This window comes from Pteronotus mesoamericanus, unplaced genomic scaffold (assembly GCF_021234165.1).
Source record: "Pteronotus mesoamericanus isolate MK-2021 breed Mesoamerican mustached bat unplaced genomic scaffold, CSHL_Meso_final scaffold_54, whole genome shotgun sequence".
Classification (NCBI taxonomy): domain Eukaryota; kingdom Metazoa; phylum Chordata; class Mammalia; order Chiroptera; family Mormoopidae; genus Pteronotus; species Pteronotus mesoamericanus.
The window spans coordinates 13,326,076-13,340,742 of NW_026555321.1; the positions used below are offsets into that span (position 1 = coordinate 13,326,076).

Genomic DNA, 14,667 nt, shown 5'->3' on the forward strand with positions numbered 1-14,667 from the left:
GCCCCTTTCCTGAGGCTTCTGAGGCAGCTCCCTGGAGCTCATTTCCACTATCTCTAGTTTCTGGATGCATTTCTCCTTCTCGCGGTTTCCCTTAACACCCGTGATCCATTTGCTCCAGTAAAGCCAGTTCCCTGCCTCCCGATTTCTTTCCTCCTTCTCAGTCCTTTCCTTCTCTCGTTGCACCCCTGGGCCTGGCCCCTCCCTCCCTGGCGGGGCTGGCACCTCTCCCCGCGTGTGCACCTGAGGCTGGCGCGGGGCTCTGGGCGCGTGCGGAGCGCCATGGGCACGGAAGAGGCAGAGGCGCACTGACTGCCAACTCCAGCCCGCGCCTGAAAGACAGTGTGAGCAACGCTTCGGGGACCGTTCTGGGCGGCCACCGCTCACGCCTTGCTGTGACCACCGCCGAGGAAGCTGCGAGTGGGCAACTGTGTGCCCCCAGGGACAGCCAGTCCGGGCTGCAGCTCCTCCTGGATGCCAGGGCCAGGGCGCCAGGCGGCAGCCAGCAGGAGGATGAAGGGCTCGGTGGGAGGAAAGAGAGAGAAGCTACTGGGGACGCTGAAAGCTCAGCCCAGCCAAGGTAAGTTAAGTGCAAAATTGGTGTCTAGGCTTCGGTTCAGGCTGCAGGAGTTGGCTAGGGTGCCCGGTGGGGCTCTGGGGCTGCGCCTCTGCGGGATGAGAGGCACGCGTGGAGTGGGCATTTGCACCCTCTGGATCCGGGACCACCCCGACCCCTGTACCCGTCACCATCCGTCAGCATCCCTGCCCTGCTACTGGGTGCCAAGAAGAGATGTGAGTGCTGGGGCCGGAGTGCAGAGAGGGCAGAGCTTGAGGTTTTCCGGGCACCAGGCGCTGCAGAGGACCAACGGGGCAGCTGAGGCAGCAGCTGGGGCAGGCGACCGGGTCAGCCTGTCTTTGGCTGGAGTCGAGGGCTGGGCCACCGAGGATGGACGCCCTGCCGCCTGTTTCCTATTGGGTGTGTGCAGGGTGCGCTCCTTCCTCGGGAAACCTGGCAAAGTTGTAGGGCTAAGAAAGCACAGCGGGCTAGCTTTGTGATGGTCCTCTCATTATCTTCCTGCCTTTCTTCTTCTCATTTTATTATTAAAAATTTTTTTCTCGTCGGGATGCACACAACTTGAGGGCGGTGTGAGAAGCTACTGAGTTGTAGAAAGCCTAGCTCCAGGTATCACACTGAGATTGAGGGTGGGTTTGGGAGGCTGAGGGTAAACCGGTGCCGCTGAATCCAGTCGCCCTCCAGATCCGGAGAGCCAGGTAGAACAGAGAGAGTGCAGGGTCTGCACACGTTGTGACCTCTTGGATTTGAGGAGAAAAGTTTTATTGTGGGTGAGAATTGCAGTTAGAGGAAACCCACTGCCCTAAATATGGTGTCGCCCCCTGTGAAACACCCAGTTCTCTCTGTTCCCCTTACAGGTCAGACTGACAGCACCCTGCATTTCTGGTGGCTTGGGTTTATGTATGCTTTAGTCTGAGCTGCGGCTAAAATAACCCGTGATGTGGTGTTCTGGGTGTTTGAGTGTCTCCAAATTCTGGAACCTGGAACTAAGAAGATTGCCCTACGTTCTGTAGGTGTAACTAAGAACCCTTGAGCTGATGCTTTAGGACATTCCCTGATGCTTCTGAGATGTGATGGGGAAATTTCTCTCTATTCCTTTGTGGCTGTTTGCTAGTTGGTTTGTTAAACCTGTCTTTCATGAGTCTACTTAATTCTGGTTCACCATGTTCCTTGAAATTGACTGCAAAGGTGAATCTCCCTCTGGGTTTCATGCCACCCTTGACCAGGACTGAGTAATTCAGTGACTTTACTGTGGTCCCTAAGCATGAAAGGCAGGTATGGGTCATTTCAAATTATGTATATTGATGCAACACAGCATGTCTGGGGTTTGCTGCAATTTTTTTCCTATTTCCTCCAGATGTTCCTCAGAAAATTCACTTGAGGATTCTATTCATGAGCTTACATATAGACTGGGGGAATGGACAAGGATTTTGAGTTAATGTGTTACTAAAGATTTAAGGAAATGAAGTGTTGGAAGCACTCTAAGTTAGGATAAAGAGGCCTAAGACAAAATTTAGGGCTTCTGGACTACTTTTGCTCTTACAAAGTGGCTGAAGGACTTTTGGGGTCATTTAATAATAATAGTAGTAGTAATAATAATAATAGCATCTAATATTTGTTTCCCATTTACTGCACATCATTCAGTAGGTTAAAGGCTTTACGGCCCCTGCCAATGCCTAACTACCCTGAGAAGGCAGCAACTTTACCATCTCCATGTTATGGATAAGGAAAAGGGAGACTTGAGATGTTAAATTTGAAAAAGCTGCATAGTTTGTGTCTTGGAAGCTACGATTGCTGGACTCCATAGTTAATTACATTAACCACTATACAACCTCTTTGAGCCTCATTTGAAAAGTCGAAGGATGACTTCTCTAAGTTTTAAGTCTCATAAAAAATTAGTACCGCGATGATAATATGATAGGTTGATTCCTCCACAACTGCACAACTTCTACATGCATAAAAATTTCAGATGTTTAATTTGACAGAAATGTAGAACTTGAGACTTGACTTCAAATGAAATTTGTATAGCATTTATGCAATTTGGCTTGCTGGCTCTAGAGAGGGCTAAATGCTAAGTAAGGTCTTGGTGTTCCCCTTGACAATGTTCATTTCTCGAGCCTCTTTATTGTGAATCAATAGCATTATATTAGAGCCATGCTTTTAACAATGTGTGATTTATGACATCAAACATACCTGGTGCTAACATCACATTTGTATGACCCTGTAGAGTGATCCTGAGGTCTACCTGGACACTCTCATATTTCAGTCAGCTAATAATTAATGCTCAGATCCTAAGATGTTGGATTTCTATTAAGAAATAATAGCAGGCTGTTTTAAAATTTCCTTTTTATTTTCAATGATATTTTCAAAACAATTACACCCCCTGCTGTGATTTGCTATTTATTAGGTGTATCAAAAGTTCAACCATAAAAAAAGTTTGCAATTCAACAAAATGTAATGTTTCATTTATAGTAACAATCCCAGCTAAGAGAGTCATGTCTAATTTAGTATTTATTTTATTTGAAATTTAATTAAGATGTTTCATATATTTTTTTCAAGTGCATATCGGTAGCTGAGTACACATCTTCCATTATTTTCTTGTAATCTCCAGCTTTATAAATCCATCACTCATGATCTTCAGTTAAGGTATAATAGTGCCTTTCTAAATATTTTGAGGCTTTTAAAACTAAGAGCAAGAAAAGCAAATAAAGATGCATTTGTCATATTTCTTCACAGGCTGTAATTATGCTTATTTTGGAAAGAGTGATATACTTTATGTCACAGCTCTGGTTTGCCTGCACATGAATGATATTATCAAATAAAAGCATATACATCTATTTGAACACTAATGATATTACTATCTAAGATGTGGGAGCAGCTTTGAGAATATAGAGATACTTTGAGAAATTAAAGATATTTTATTATGTTTCATTGCAATTGCATGCTATTCTATTGTTTTCAAATAAAACATTTTTTTTGTTCCATTAAACTAATATTCATTGTCATGATTACTCTTTTGTTTTAGGGTTAAATTGTGTTTTTCTAGTAGTAACTTAGCATTGCAAGAAGTAGAAATTTTGTTTCTTCTGTTGCTGTAGCCGAAGTGTTAAAAAATCATTTTGCATACCTACCAGAAATAATACATTTCTGAATATGTAAGGATTTTAGCAAAAAGGTAAAAATAGCACAGTAATAACTTGCCTAGACATTTTGTTTATTTTTGGAAGTAGATAATTAAATTGTTCTAGTAGCTAACCTTTAATTTTAGTAGTAATGTATTAAACTGTTATCTTAAATTTTTGAAAAATATTTTATGACAATAAGTCTTATGAATGGATTAACCTTACAATGATATGAAAATTTTTTCTACTGTGTTTTATAAATTTTCTAAATTTCCATATTTGCACACTAAGAGTAATACTTTATTGGATATTACTTGGTGATTTGAGCAACCAGGTATTTGAAAAGTGATTTAAACTGAATATCTGAGTCACATTTATATCATAGATCGAAGAAAATAATATTGAGGAAAGATTTGTAATTTTGAATGCTTCAAGAGCTTAGAACTCAAGGTAGGTAGCACTTATTTTTTTGACAATGTTTCCAAAGTGATAGTTTGAATAAATTAAAGCCTGTATGTTGAAAATCAAGCAAGCACTTAAATAGCCTCTTAGGAAACGTAGATCAGCTCAAATAGAGTACATGCCTAAAATTCATCAGTGAAATTAATCTTTTGAACAAGTGGATAACACGGTACAGATCATTTTAAAAAATTATGCTACATTAAAAATGTACTAATTTATATCTTCTAGGGCCTGTTAAAATGAGCAATAACTCCCCTTTCTGGAATAACCTAGCCTTAACTTTCTTTTTGTTTTGATTGCAAAGAAAGGCAGAGATGATTCAAATTCCTTCACAAAGACTTTATCCCATTGTAAATGTGATTTTAATCATATCTAGATTATTCTGTACCACTTTTAGTATTTTGTCCAGATTATGGGTGGGTTTCAAAAAAAATGAACCAACTGATGAGCCTGTAGAAAATAATAGAATACAGTTCTAGATTGAGATGGGGACCTCTAGACCATTTAATGACTTCATTACTCTGCTTATAGTGTCATCCAACCATATCTTTAATTTTTTGCTTATTTGGAACACAAAAGGATAGTTCTCCATGATCTTTTAAAGAAACTATCTACCAAAACAAACAAGCATGCATTCTTCCTAAATAGGTCTTGCTAGTGAAAAGTTTGCAGGAAAGGAGAATGTGTACTTTTCTTCCATGCAATGATGTAGCCCATCTTCAAGCAAACAGTACTGATCTTGGCATATTTTTATTACCCATTAAACCTATCTGTCTCCATGAGAAGAAAAAGCATTACAGTGAAGTGTTAGATAGATCCATTTGAGGATTTTCCTGAGTTTTTCATATATGAGGTCAAATGTTCTCTGTTTAGTTGCGTGTGTGTGTGTGTGTGTGTGTGTGTGTGTGTAATCTTGTTGGGTGTTGTTTTATATCTAAGGAATTATTTGCTGTTATTTTTATAATGCATTATTAAAAATTATTAGAGACCTATTTTTTCTTTAACAATGTCTCATCTACCTTCCAATGAAGTGAAATAAAAATTAATGAAATGTATTTTACCCTACTTTTACTTAAACACATGAAACTCCAGAAGGCATTCTGAAAAATCTAGATTTTTAAACCGTGTTTGTTTGAACAACCCCTAGAAGTTAATATTAGTGTACTAAATCTATCCAGATCATGTAGAATTTAAAGTATAAATGTTGTAGGTACTGGCTTAAGAACTCAGGTAGTTTCAATTTTGCATTCATAGTGAAATTTGACATTAAGTCATAGAGGCAAATAGTCATTTAACATGGTGTAGTGTTTATGAGTGTGAACTAAAGAACTAGAGTGCCTGGGCTTGAATCCTTGCTCTGTTCCTTATACACTGTGAGGGTTTAATGAGCATATTGTACATCTTTTTGCCTCAGTGTTCTCATCCATAAAATGGTGATCATAAATAACCTCTTTCATGGGTTGATTGAACACTTATGAAGATAATATCTGTAAAGTAGTTGAAATAGTGCCCAGTACAAAGTGAGTATGCCATGGATGTTAGCTATTTGTTAATTAGATAATTAATTAATTAATTAAATTTTTAGAGAGGAGAAGGGAGGCAGGAAGAGAGGGAGAGAGACATCAATGTGTGGTTGCCTCTCACACACCCCTACTGAGGACCTGGCCTGCAACCCAGGTATGTGTCTTAGACTGGGAATCGAACCCATGACCCTTTGTTTCGCAGGCCGGCACTCAATCCACTGAGCCACACCAGTCAGGACAGATGTTAGCTATTTTTAATTGTCATCATGAATTAGTTTCCTGTGACTACTGAGCCAAATTATGCCAAACTTGGTGGCTTAAAAAACAGAAATGTATTCTGACACGGGCTGGAGATCAGAAGTCTGGAATCAGTGTCACTGGGCTAAAATCAAGGTATCATCAAGGCCATATCTTGGTATCTTCGGAAGGCTCTAGAGGAGAATCTGAGCCCTGCCTCTCAGGCTTTGGGGGGCTGCGGGCACTTCTTGGTTTGTGGTCACATCCTCCCAATCTCTGCCTCTGTGTTCCCATTATCTTTTCCTCTGTGAGTCTAACCTCCACCTGCTCTTCTCTTATAAGGACATTTGTGACTGCAATTAGGGCCTACCCTGGTAAACCAGGGTAATCTATTTTAAGATCCTTAATATAATCATACCTGCAAACACTCTTTTCTCAAATAAGGTGACATTTATGGGTTCCAGGGATTAAGATCTGATGTTATTGTGGGCTGGGGATGAGGGGGAAGGATAGGAAGGCTATGCAAATTATTTCACCAAGCACAGTCAGTATAGTCATATTTTAAAAAACTCTGCTAGGTGTATGAAAAAAGAGTGAAGCCAACATAACTAAATTGTGTAAAATGTAGAAAGGACCAGAAATTTCACATATTTTAAAAGTAGATTGTGTTATGTTCAACTTTTAACCATATTTTGGATCATTGATATCAGGACAATTAACGATTTTCTGTTCACTTTTATTTAACATAATGCAGTCAATAAATATTTGAGGAGTGACTATTATGTGCTTATAGAATGATAGTGCTAAGGATATCAATGTTGTCAGGAAAAGTAAGGCCCTGGGCTCCTACCATGTTTGTGTATAAATAACTGTACTACTCTAGACAACTACTTTCTTTTAACATGTAGTTTTGCTGAGTATAGTTGGTTCTTATGTTTAACCTCAGAATTTTAGGAGTGAAAAATTATTATCAAATTAACTTTAAAGATAAGAAATGGAATCAACTAATATACACGCACACACACACAAGCACACACAAAGTTCAGAAGAGACTACTTTTGAACTCTGTTCCTTCTGGTTATATATTATAGGTCTTGAAAGAAAATAAAGATTCAGGAACAAATTTAACAAAATAAGTAAAAATAAATTTACAGGAGGATAACCCACATAATGTAATTAACTGGAAATATTGACTGATGAGATGTCATGGTTAATTGGACTTTTGGTTTAACTGATAAGAAACTTTCTTTGGAATTGTTGTTCATTTTTACCTTTTTTTTCTCTAAAATAGAATAAGTTGATTTCTGGCTTTAGTGAATAGACACTATTTATTTATTTATTTATTTATTTATAACTTATTTTCTAATTGTAGTAAAATACACATATAAAATTTATCATCTTAACCATTTTAAGAGTACAGTACAGTGGCATTAAGTAAATTCATATAGTCGAGCAACCATCACCACTACACATCTCCAGGTGACTTTTCTTATTGCAAAAGTAAAACTCTATCCTCATTAAATTACTCCAATCCCACTCCCCCCCAGCCCCTGGCAACCACCATTTTACTTTCTCTCTGTATGGTTTTGACTATATAGTACCTCACATAAGTGGATTCATACAGTATTTGTCTTTCTATGATTGGCTTGTTTCACTTAGCATAGTATCCTCAAGGTTCATTCATTTGTAGCATATATCAGAATTTCTTTCCTTTGAAGGAAGGAAATATTCAATTACTTGTATATACTACATTTTGCTTATTCATTCATTCACCAATGGACACTTAGGTTACTTTCCTTTATTTTTTTCCTATTGTGAGTAATGCAGCTATGAACATGCATGTACAAATATCTCTTTGAGGCTACTTTCAGTCCTTTTGGAATATATCCAGAAGTTAAATTGCTGGATCATATAGTCATTCTATGTTAAATTTTTGAGGAAGAACTGTAATGGTTTTCTCATGGCTGCACCATTTTACATTCCCAAGGCACAAGGGTTCCAATTTCTTCAATCAACACCAACAGTTATTTTCTATTTGTTTTTTTAATAGTTGTCATCCTGATGTGTGAGATGTGGTATCTCAGTGTAATTTTGTTTTGCATTTCCCTAGTGATTAGTGTTTAAATAGCTTTTAATGTGTTTATTGACCATTTGTCCTTTAGTTTATATCTTCTTGTTCAAGTCCTTTGCTCATTTTTGAATTGGGTTGTTTTGCTGCTGTTGTTGAGTTTCAGACATTCTCTGTATATTTTGGATTTAAATCCTCAATAGGTGTGTTACATGTATTTCCCATCCTGCAGGTTGCCTTTTTACTCTGTTGAGGGTGTCTTTTGATGTAGAAATTTAAAAACATTTTTAAAGGTATGATTTGTCTAATTCTTTCGTTGCCTGTCATATCTAAGAAATCATTGCCTTTTCTTTACCTTTGCTTGGTAATTGGTTTAAGATGTTTTAAAAGCAATGTCAAATATGCTAAATTATATAAAAAGTAAGGAAGTAGGATGAGAATGAATTAAATACAATTATAGGTTAAAATATGAATAATCTCACAAACATAATGATCAAAAAAGATCAAAAAGTCCCAAAAGCTTGATTCCATTTAGATAGAGTTCAAACTTAAGCACAGCTATCTTTTGCAAACATCATAGTTCCTGGTAAGGAAGGAGGGAAGGTACAGAAAATATTCTGTTTCCAGATCTGGGTGTTGATTACTGAGTCTGTTCACTTATAAAAATTCATCAAGTTGTGTATATGATTTATTGACTTCCCTGTATTTGAATTATGCTTCAAAAAAGTTTAAGAAAAAGCAATTAGCCATTGAGAACACATGACAAATAGAACCTTCTTGAAAAGTAGGAAAGATAAGTAAAGATGTATTCCAACCTATGTTCTAAGGGAGTGGCCACATGAAAAACTTGGTCCATGAATTTGGCCCTAGGTTTTTAAATCACCATCAGTCTTCTATTGTAGAAGAAAAAAATAAGAACATTCCTTGTACTGAGACTGGAGAAAATTTTTCCCATGAATCATCATGGAGAGGGAACTGAATGGTACAGTGAGCTACATCCTTGTTAATGTAGCAAAGACCGTTAACAGGAATCATTCTTACAAAGTACAGAGTAGTTTACTTATTGGGATGATTTCTCATCTGGTTAACTACAGGCATTTCAAAATTTCTAGAAGGATCGGAGGGCTACATACCCCTTAGACAATGCTTTATAAATTTTATTTCCTTTAATGACACTTTTAGCTATGATTTTATGGCAGCTTGAGCCCAGTTGCTTTGACAAATTCAGAGAGCTGACATTCTTTGTGATGAATTAAAAGCTGGAGTCAGCTTGACTCTTTGGAGAACCTGAGAAAATGGACACGTTCTAGGAATGGTAGGGATGTCTCTGAAAGGGGAACAGTGGGCCAGTCCAAATTTTCCTCAAGAAGTAATAAGTTGGGTACAGTGACCTAACTTGGACTTTTCTTGATATTTTAATTTTTCCCAGGTCTCTTTGAGCATCAACAGTCTAGATAATATTAGATATAATCCCAAAGTAATAATCTAATTATATCATGGATTTATTCATCTTTCTACCCCCTGCAATGCTTGTCACTGCTTTGAATAAAGTAGGTGTTCCAAAACATTTGTTGAATGAATAAATAAACTTTGCTATGCGGTAGACACAGAACTTGTAGAAAGTAAAGCAAAATAGTTATCAGATTCTAAAGATACTTGGAAAATTGTCTTAAAAATAATGTAATAATCTATCAGATTTTGCTATACCTTTTCATTTGCTCTCCTAAATAAAGTAGACACAGTTCAATTACTGATTAATTGATGGCTTTTAGTAGATTGAGTAGAAATTTTTAGCATCCTATAAAGAAGAATTTGACCTTAGGAAATTGCTTTTAAAATACTATTTTTCAATTCTTACGGACTTTGGTGAGCACTTTGTATTTGTAAAAATTCCTTTTTAAAAAAATTACTGGCATAACTGTTAATTGTTTATTGATCACAAATTATGCCTGATGCCAATGCATTATTCTTTGACTCTTCAAAAATAAAATATCCAGAAAAACTTAACCTGAACACATGATACAGGGAAAAAATGAAAAAATGTTTTCTCCTTTTAGATCATAAATTAGAATTTCTTTTCAATTTAAATTTTCAAAAGTTTTAGAGAAACCACTCAAAACTCTGGGGAAGTCAAAGAATTCCTTTATTAAAAGACGGCCTTTAACAAGTGTAAGAGTTTCTTTAATAAGGATGTTTTAAGCATGCATAAGAAAATTTGAGAAAAACTAAGTACTATTCAGGATAGAAAAGATTTCCATTACAGATGATGAAATGCACATTTCTATGTCCATTTAGAACAAATCTGTTTTTTATCTTTTCCTGTTAATGCACTTAACTAAAATCTTACATTGAAATAGTTGTTCACAGAATTTTTAAAAAATGACTGTAATTTCTCATTTGTTTCTTCCCACTGATTAGGTGGGTGGATATTACTATTAGCCACATTTACTTTTTATTTTTTAAGATGAGGGAACAAAACTAAGGAAGGGCAAATGATTTTGAAAAGCCAAGTAACTTTTAGGTGATACAGTTAGATCATGTCTGACCATGAAGTAACCATGTCTGACTCAAAACTTGATGTTCTCTGTGCTACCCTGAATGGTTTTCTTTTTTTTTCCATGTACACAGGGAAATAGCTTCTGTTAAGTTTATAACACATTGGAGTGATTTACCAGAGGGAAATGATAGTATATGAATGGAATGGATATGAGAACAATCAATAAACGACATTATTAAGAGAGCACTAATGAAACATTAATTTGAAAATTACTCCAAAATGTACTCTGATACAGGCTTTATAACCATATTCAGATTTGATGTGAAGATAAACTAATTTTATGCAAATACTAAAGTGACTTTAACAGTTATTTTATATGCCTTGTTGTGGTCCTTAAAGAAAATTGTCAGGAGCATTAATAAGTTTCTAAACTGATTAAGCTAATTTGATACTCCAAACGGCATCTTCCTATAAATTAATGCTGCCTATTACATTCTGATTACAGCACATTGCTTGCTTTCCATGCCCAAGTTTAAGTTTCCAGTCCCTGCATTTTTGCGCTTTCCCAGTTGTTGGCTTTCCATTTGGTCTTGCCACGTCAAAACAATGAATCATCTTGTCCATTAGCTGAATTTGGAAATTCTGTGCTATTCAATGAATTTTTTCCCCCTCATCCCTTTGATTATTTGAAAACCTGACAACTTAACTACTTTCCCAAATGTGTTTGTGATGCAACATCAACTAGCTATGTTTTGAGCAGCAAAAGGCTGCAGTGTGTTTTTTCATCCTTATAAATCAAATCGAATATTTTAATAATTGACATTTTGTATTTCAGAATAATAAAAGGCTTAAGGTAATAATAGTCAGTAATCTCTAGAGGAGCAGCATAATCAAATAGTATTAGAAAGCTCTCAATTTTTATAACCTGAAGGAAACAAATATGTGTCAGCTGAGTGATCACCTTGATTATCAGAGTCTCATAGGAATACAAAGTTACTCATTTTTATTTCATGAATTCCCACTAAAGAAGATCCAAAAGGTTGAAGCTGAAGTGTTGTTTCTTTGCTTCTAACACTTAAAACATGAGGTGAACAGGGGGACACACAGTAGGACAATGTATGCCAACACAGTGCCTTTCATGAACCCTGTGATGAACAGGGCACACAAGAGCATTGGTATCTGTCCCATTTTGAAAGATTTTTTAAGATTTTATGTCATTATTTTGTCATTTAAAATAAACAGCAATAAGTCCTGGTGGTGACTCACTTGGAGTGTTGTCCCATATACCAAAAGGTTGTGGGTTCAATTCTCGGTCAGGGTATGTACTTAGGTTGCAGGCACGACCCCCAGTCAGGACATATATGGTAGGCAACCAATTGACCAATAGATGTTTCTCTCTCTCTATCTTCCTTTCTCCCCCCTCCCTCCCTCTTTCTCTCTCTCTTCCTCTCTCTCTCAAATTAATAAATATATACGTGGGTGAGGATTAAAATAAACATCAATGAATCTTGGAAGTTGGCTCTTAATGAAATGTCAATAAATAGAGGCTAACAATTGATGACGGGTAAAGAATCATTGAAATTTGGTTGAGTGTCATGTGTATAGAGAACATGGTGAAATATGTCCTTTAGGATACTGCCAAGCATCATGAAATATTTACTATGTCTGGAACTGGAATTATGGTACTGATTCCATGAATATGGCTGTGCATATATGGGAGTGTAAGGTATGTCTAAAACTAAAGTAGTTTGGAAGTCATTGAGAGGTTAGTGTGAGGATGGCTTGTCAAACTTTTGTGGAAAATCGTAAAAGTAGCTCTAGCTGGTGTGACTCAGTGGATTTAGTGCCAGCCTGCACAGCAAAGGGTCCCTGGTTTGATTCCCAGTGTAGGGCACATGGCTGGGTTGCAGACCAGGTCCCCAGCAGGGGGCATGAGAGATGTAACCACACATTGATGTTTCTCTCCCTTTCTTTCTCCCGCCTTTCCCCTCTCAATAAACAAACAAACAAACAAATTAATTATATTTTATAAAAAATAGTTTGGTCTGTAAGAATAACATTATCAAGCTTTTAGTCTAGTGAAGGCTTATTTAGTTCTTGCTTTATTAGTTCCTGAATTTTTTTAGAAAATGAAAGAAGTTGTAGGAGTTCAGCTGTGAATACTTTCCAAGATAACACTGGAAATGTCACCAAAGAGAATCTTTTTAAAGCTAGTCAAGTGGCTGTGACTCTGGTAATCACAGAAATCCTAACCTCATAGTGTCCTTTTGCTCACAGCTCTATTTCTCCTACCATTCAAGTGAAAATGTTGTCCTACAAAGAACTTTGAAAACATAGCTCAGCATTAAAATTACCTTCTTATTGAACATTATGCTAATACATATATCTAATTTTGTCTTATAATCTATGTAAAAATATTAGTCATATGTTCAATCCATGTAATTGATAGATATTACATAGTGTATTTGTTTGTTTGCATGCAATCCATGACTAGTTTCTTTGTCAATGAGACACTTACTGCCTCCGTAGGGCATTGTTTCCTATCATTTCTACTGCTATTCCTATTGTCATCCTACAATGAGTTCATCATTTTTCCCTAATTTCAATGCCACTTCTTCCTGTCTAGACTGTTTCTTTCCACACCAACACTGTTTTAACTATTTCTATACATTTAAACATCAGAAACTTATCTTGGACTTGCCATGTTTTATAATTATTGCTTTGTTATCATTCAGACATTTTAATCAAAGGTCCTGTACTTAATATGGCATTTCATTTTTAGGTCTCACTATGGCTGTCAGACCAATACTAAATTCCATCTATATACCCAAGGTATCAGAGCATCTGCAAATAGCCAAGGAAGACTTAGCTACTTTTTTGGCAAAATGCAAAATTGTCTATTTTTTTAAATGCTAATATCAACTCATTTTAAAGGAGGTATTAAATTCTATAAGACAGAAAAATCTCTTGGAATTTGCTATATATATTCCAGCCTTCTAACATTATCCAATAGTAGTAGATCTAAAATGGTCACTGAGAGAAGTCATTTCACAATTAAATTTATACTTTGCTCTCAGTAATTAAGTCAAAATGCTCAACCATAGTTTTAGATTTTTTGGTACAGGGAGCTAAGCATTACCTTTTTTGCTGGATGTCAGAAAGATGTCATCTGCTTGCATTTTCTAGATTGTTGGCCTGGATGTGTTACCAAATGGTTTGTGGGATCATGATATTGCATCACTAAATCATATAGATGGTTCTAATAACTGGAGATGAGTGTTTGCTTTTGCCACTTAAAATTTCAGTTCCAACTGGACATCCATTCTTACAGCTTCTCAGTTATTCTTCTGGTCTCCAGTAACCTCCTTTCTATAAAGGCATTCTAAATTTTATCAGGCATTTCAAGTCTTTGTCCAATGCCTGCTCTTACATTCAGAATATTATCTGGCTTTTGCTTTGCAGATGAAATAAGGACTGTTAGATGGGCACGTCTGCAGATTTTCCTTCTTCTATTACCAGTCACAGCTTTATTTATAACCATCATAATTCACATCTCTATCTCCAAAGGATAGCTGTCCAAAATCCCACTTATCTATTTTATGATCCCACTTCTTCTGGGGCCTCCTCAACCTTTCATCAATTTCTCATCCTCTGTCTTAAAACTTCATTCTTTCCTGCCATCTGTTTTCTCTCCAGACTTACTGTACTCTCCTTTCTGTATAGAATGACTTACTTTAAGCTGTTGTCCTAAATCTCTTCCTGGAATCATTGTCAATCTTTTGGAAAGGGCATTGTCCATTCATTTCCTTCACTTTATCACTTCAATTTGCCATATTTCTAAGACACTTTTGAGTGATTACACATGAACTTTATGTCAAATCCAAAGTCCATTTTCAGTATTACCTCTTCTTGAACATGCTAAAATATATTACACTGCTGTCTCTCCTTGTTATTCATTCAACAAATACTTATTGAGTACCCAGTGTAAATCTTGGAAATATGGATAAGAGTCAATGTTTTCTTTCTAGGAACTCAAGGTTAACTGAGAAAGGAGGAAATAAATAATTTAAAATAGAGCATATCAAATCCCTGTTGTGATTAGATCTATTTATAATATTTCTTATTTTCCTCTTTCCAATCACTTGGAAGGATTGCAATACTCTCCACGCCCCACCCAAAGTAAGGTT

General features: G+C 36.5%; 1 protein-coding gene across 1 annotated transcript in view; it reads left to right on the plus strand.

The window, feature by feature from the left end:
• The first annotated feature begins 356 nt into the window (after positions 1-356).
• Positions 357-14,667, plus strand: part of ZNF385D (zinc finger protein 385D) — a 746,594-nt gene continuing 732,283 nt past the window's right edge. The window contains exon 1 of the mRNA XM_054595113.1: positions 357-577. Within this exon, the coding sequence (XP_054451088.1) occupies positions 472-577 (106 nt within the window). The 5' untranslated portion in view covers positions 357-471. The remainder of the gene's footprint in view (positions 578-14,667) is intronic.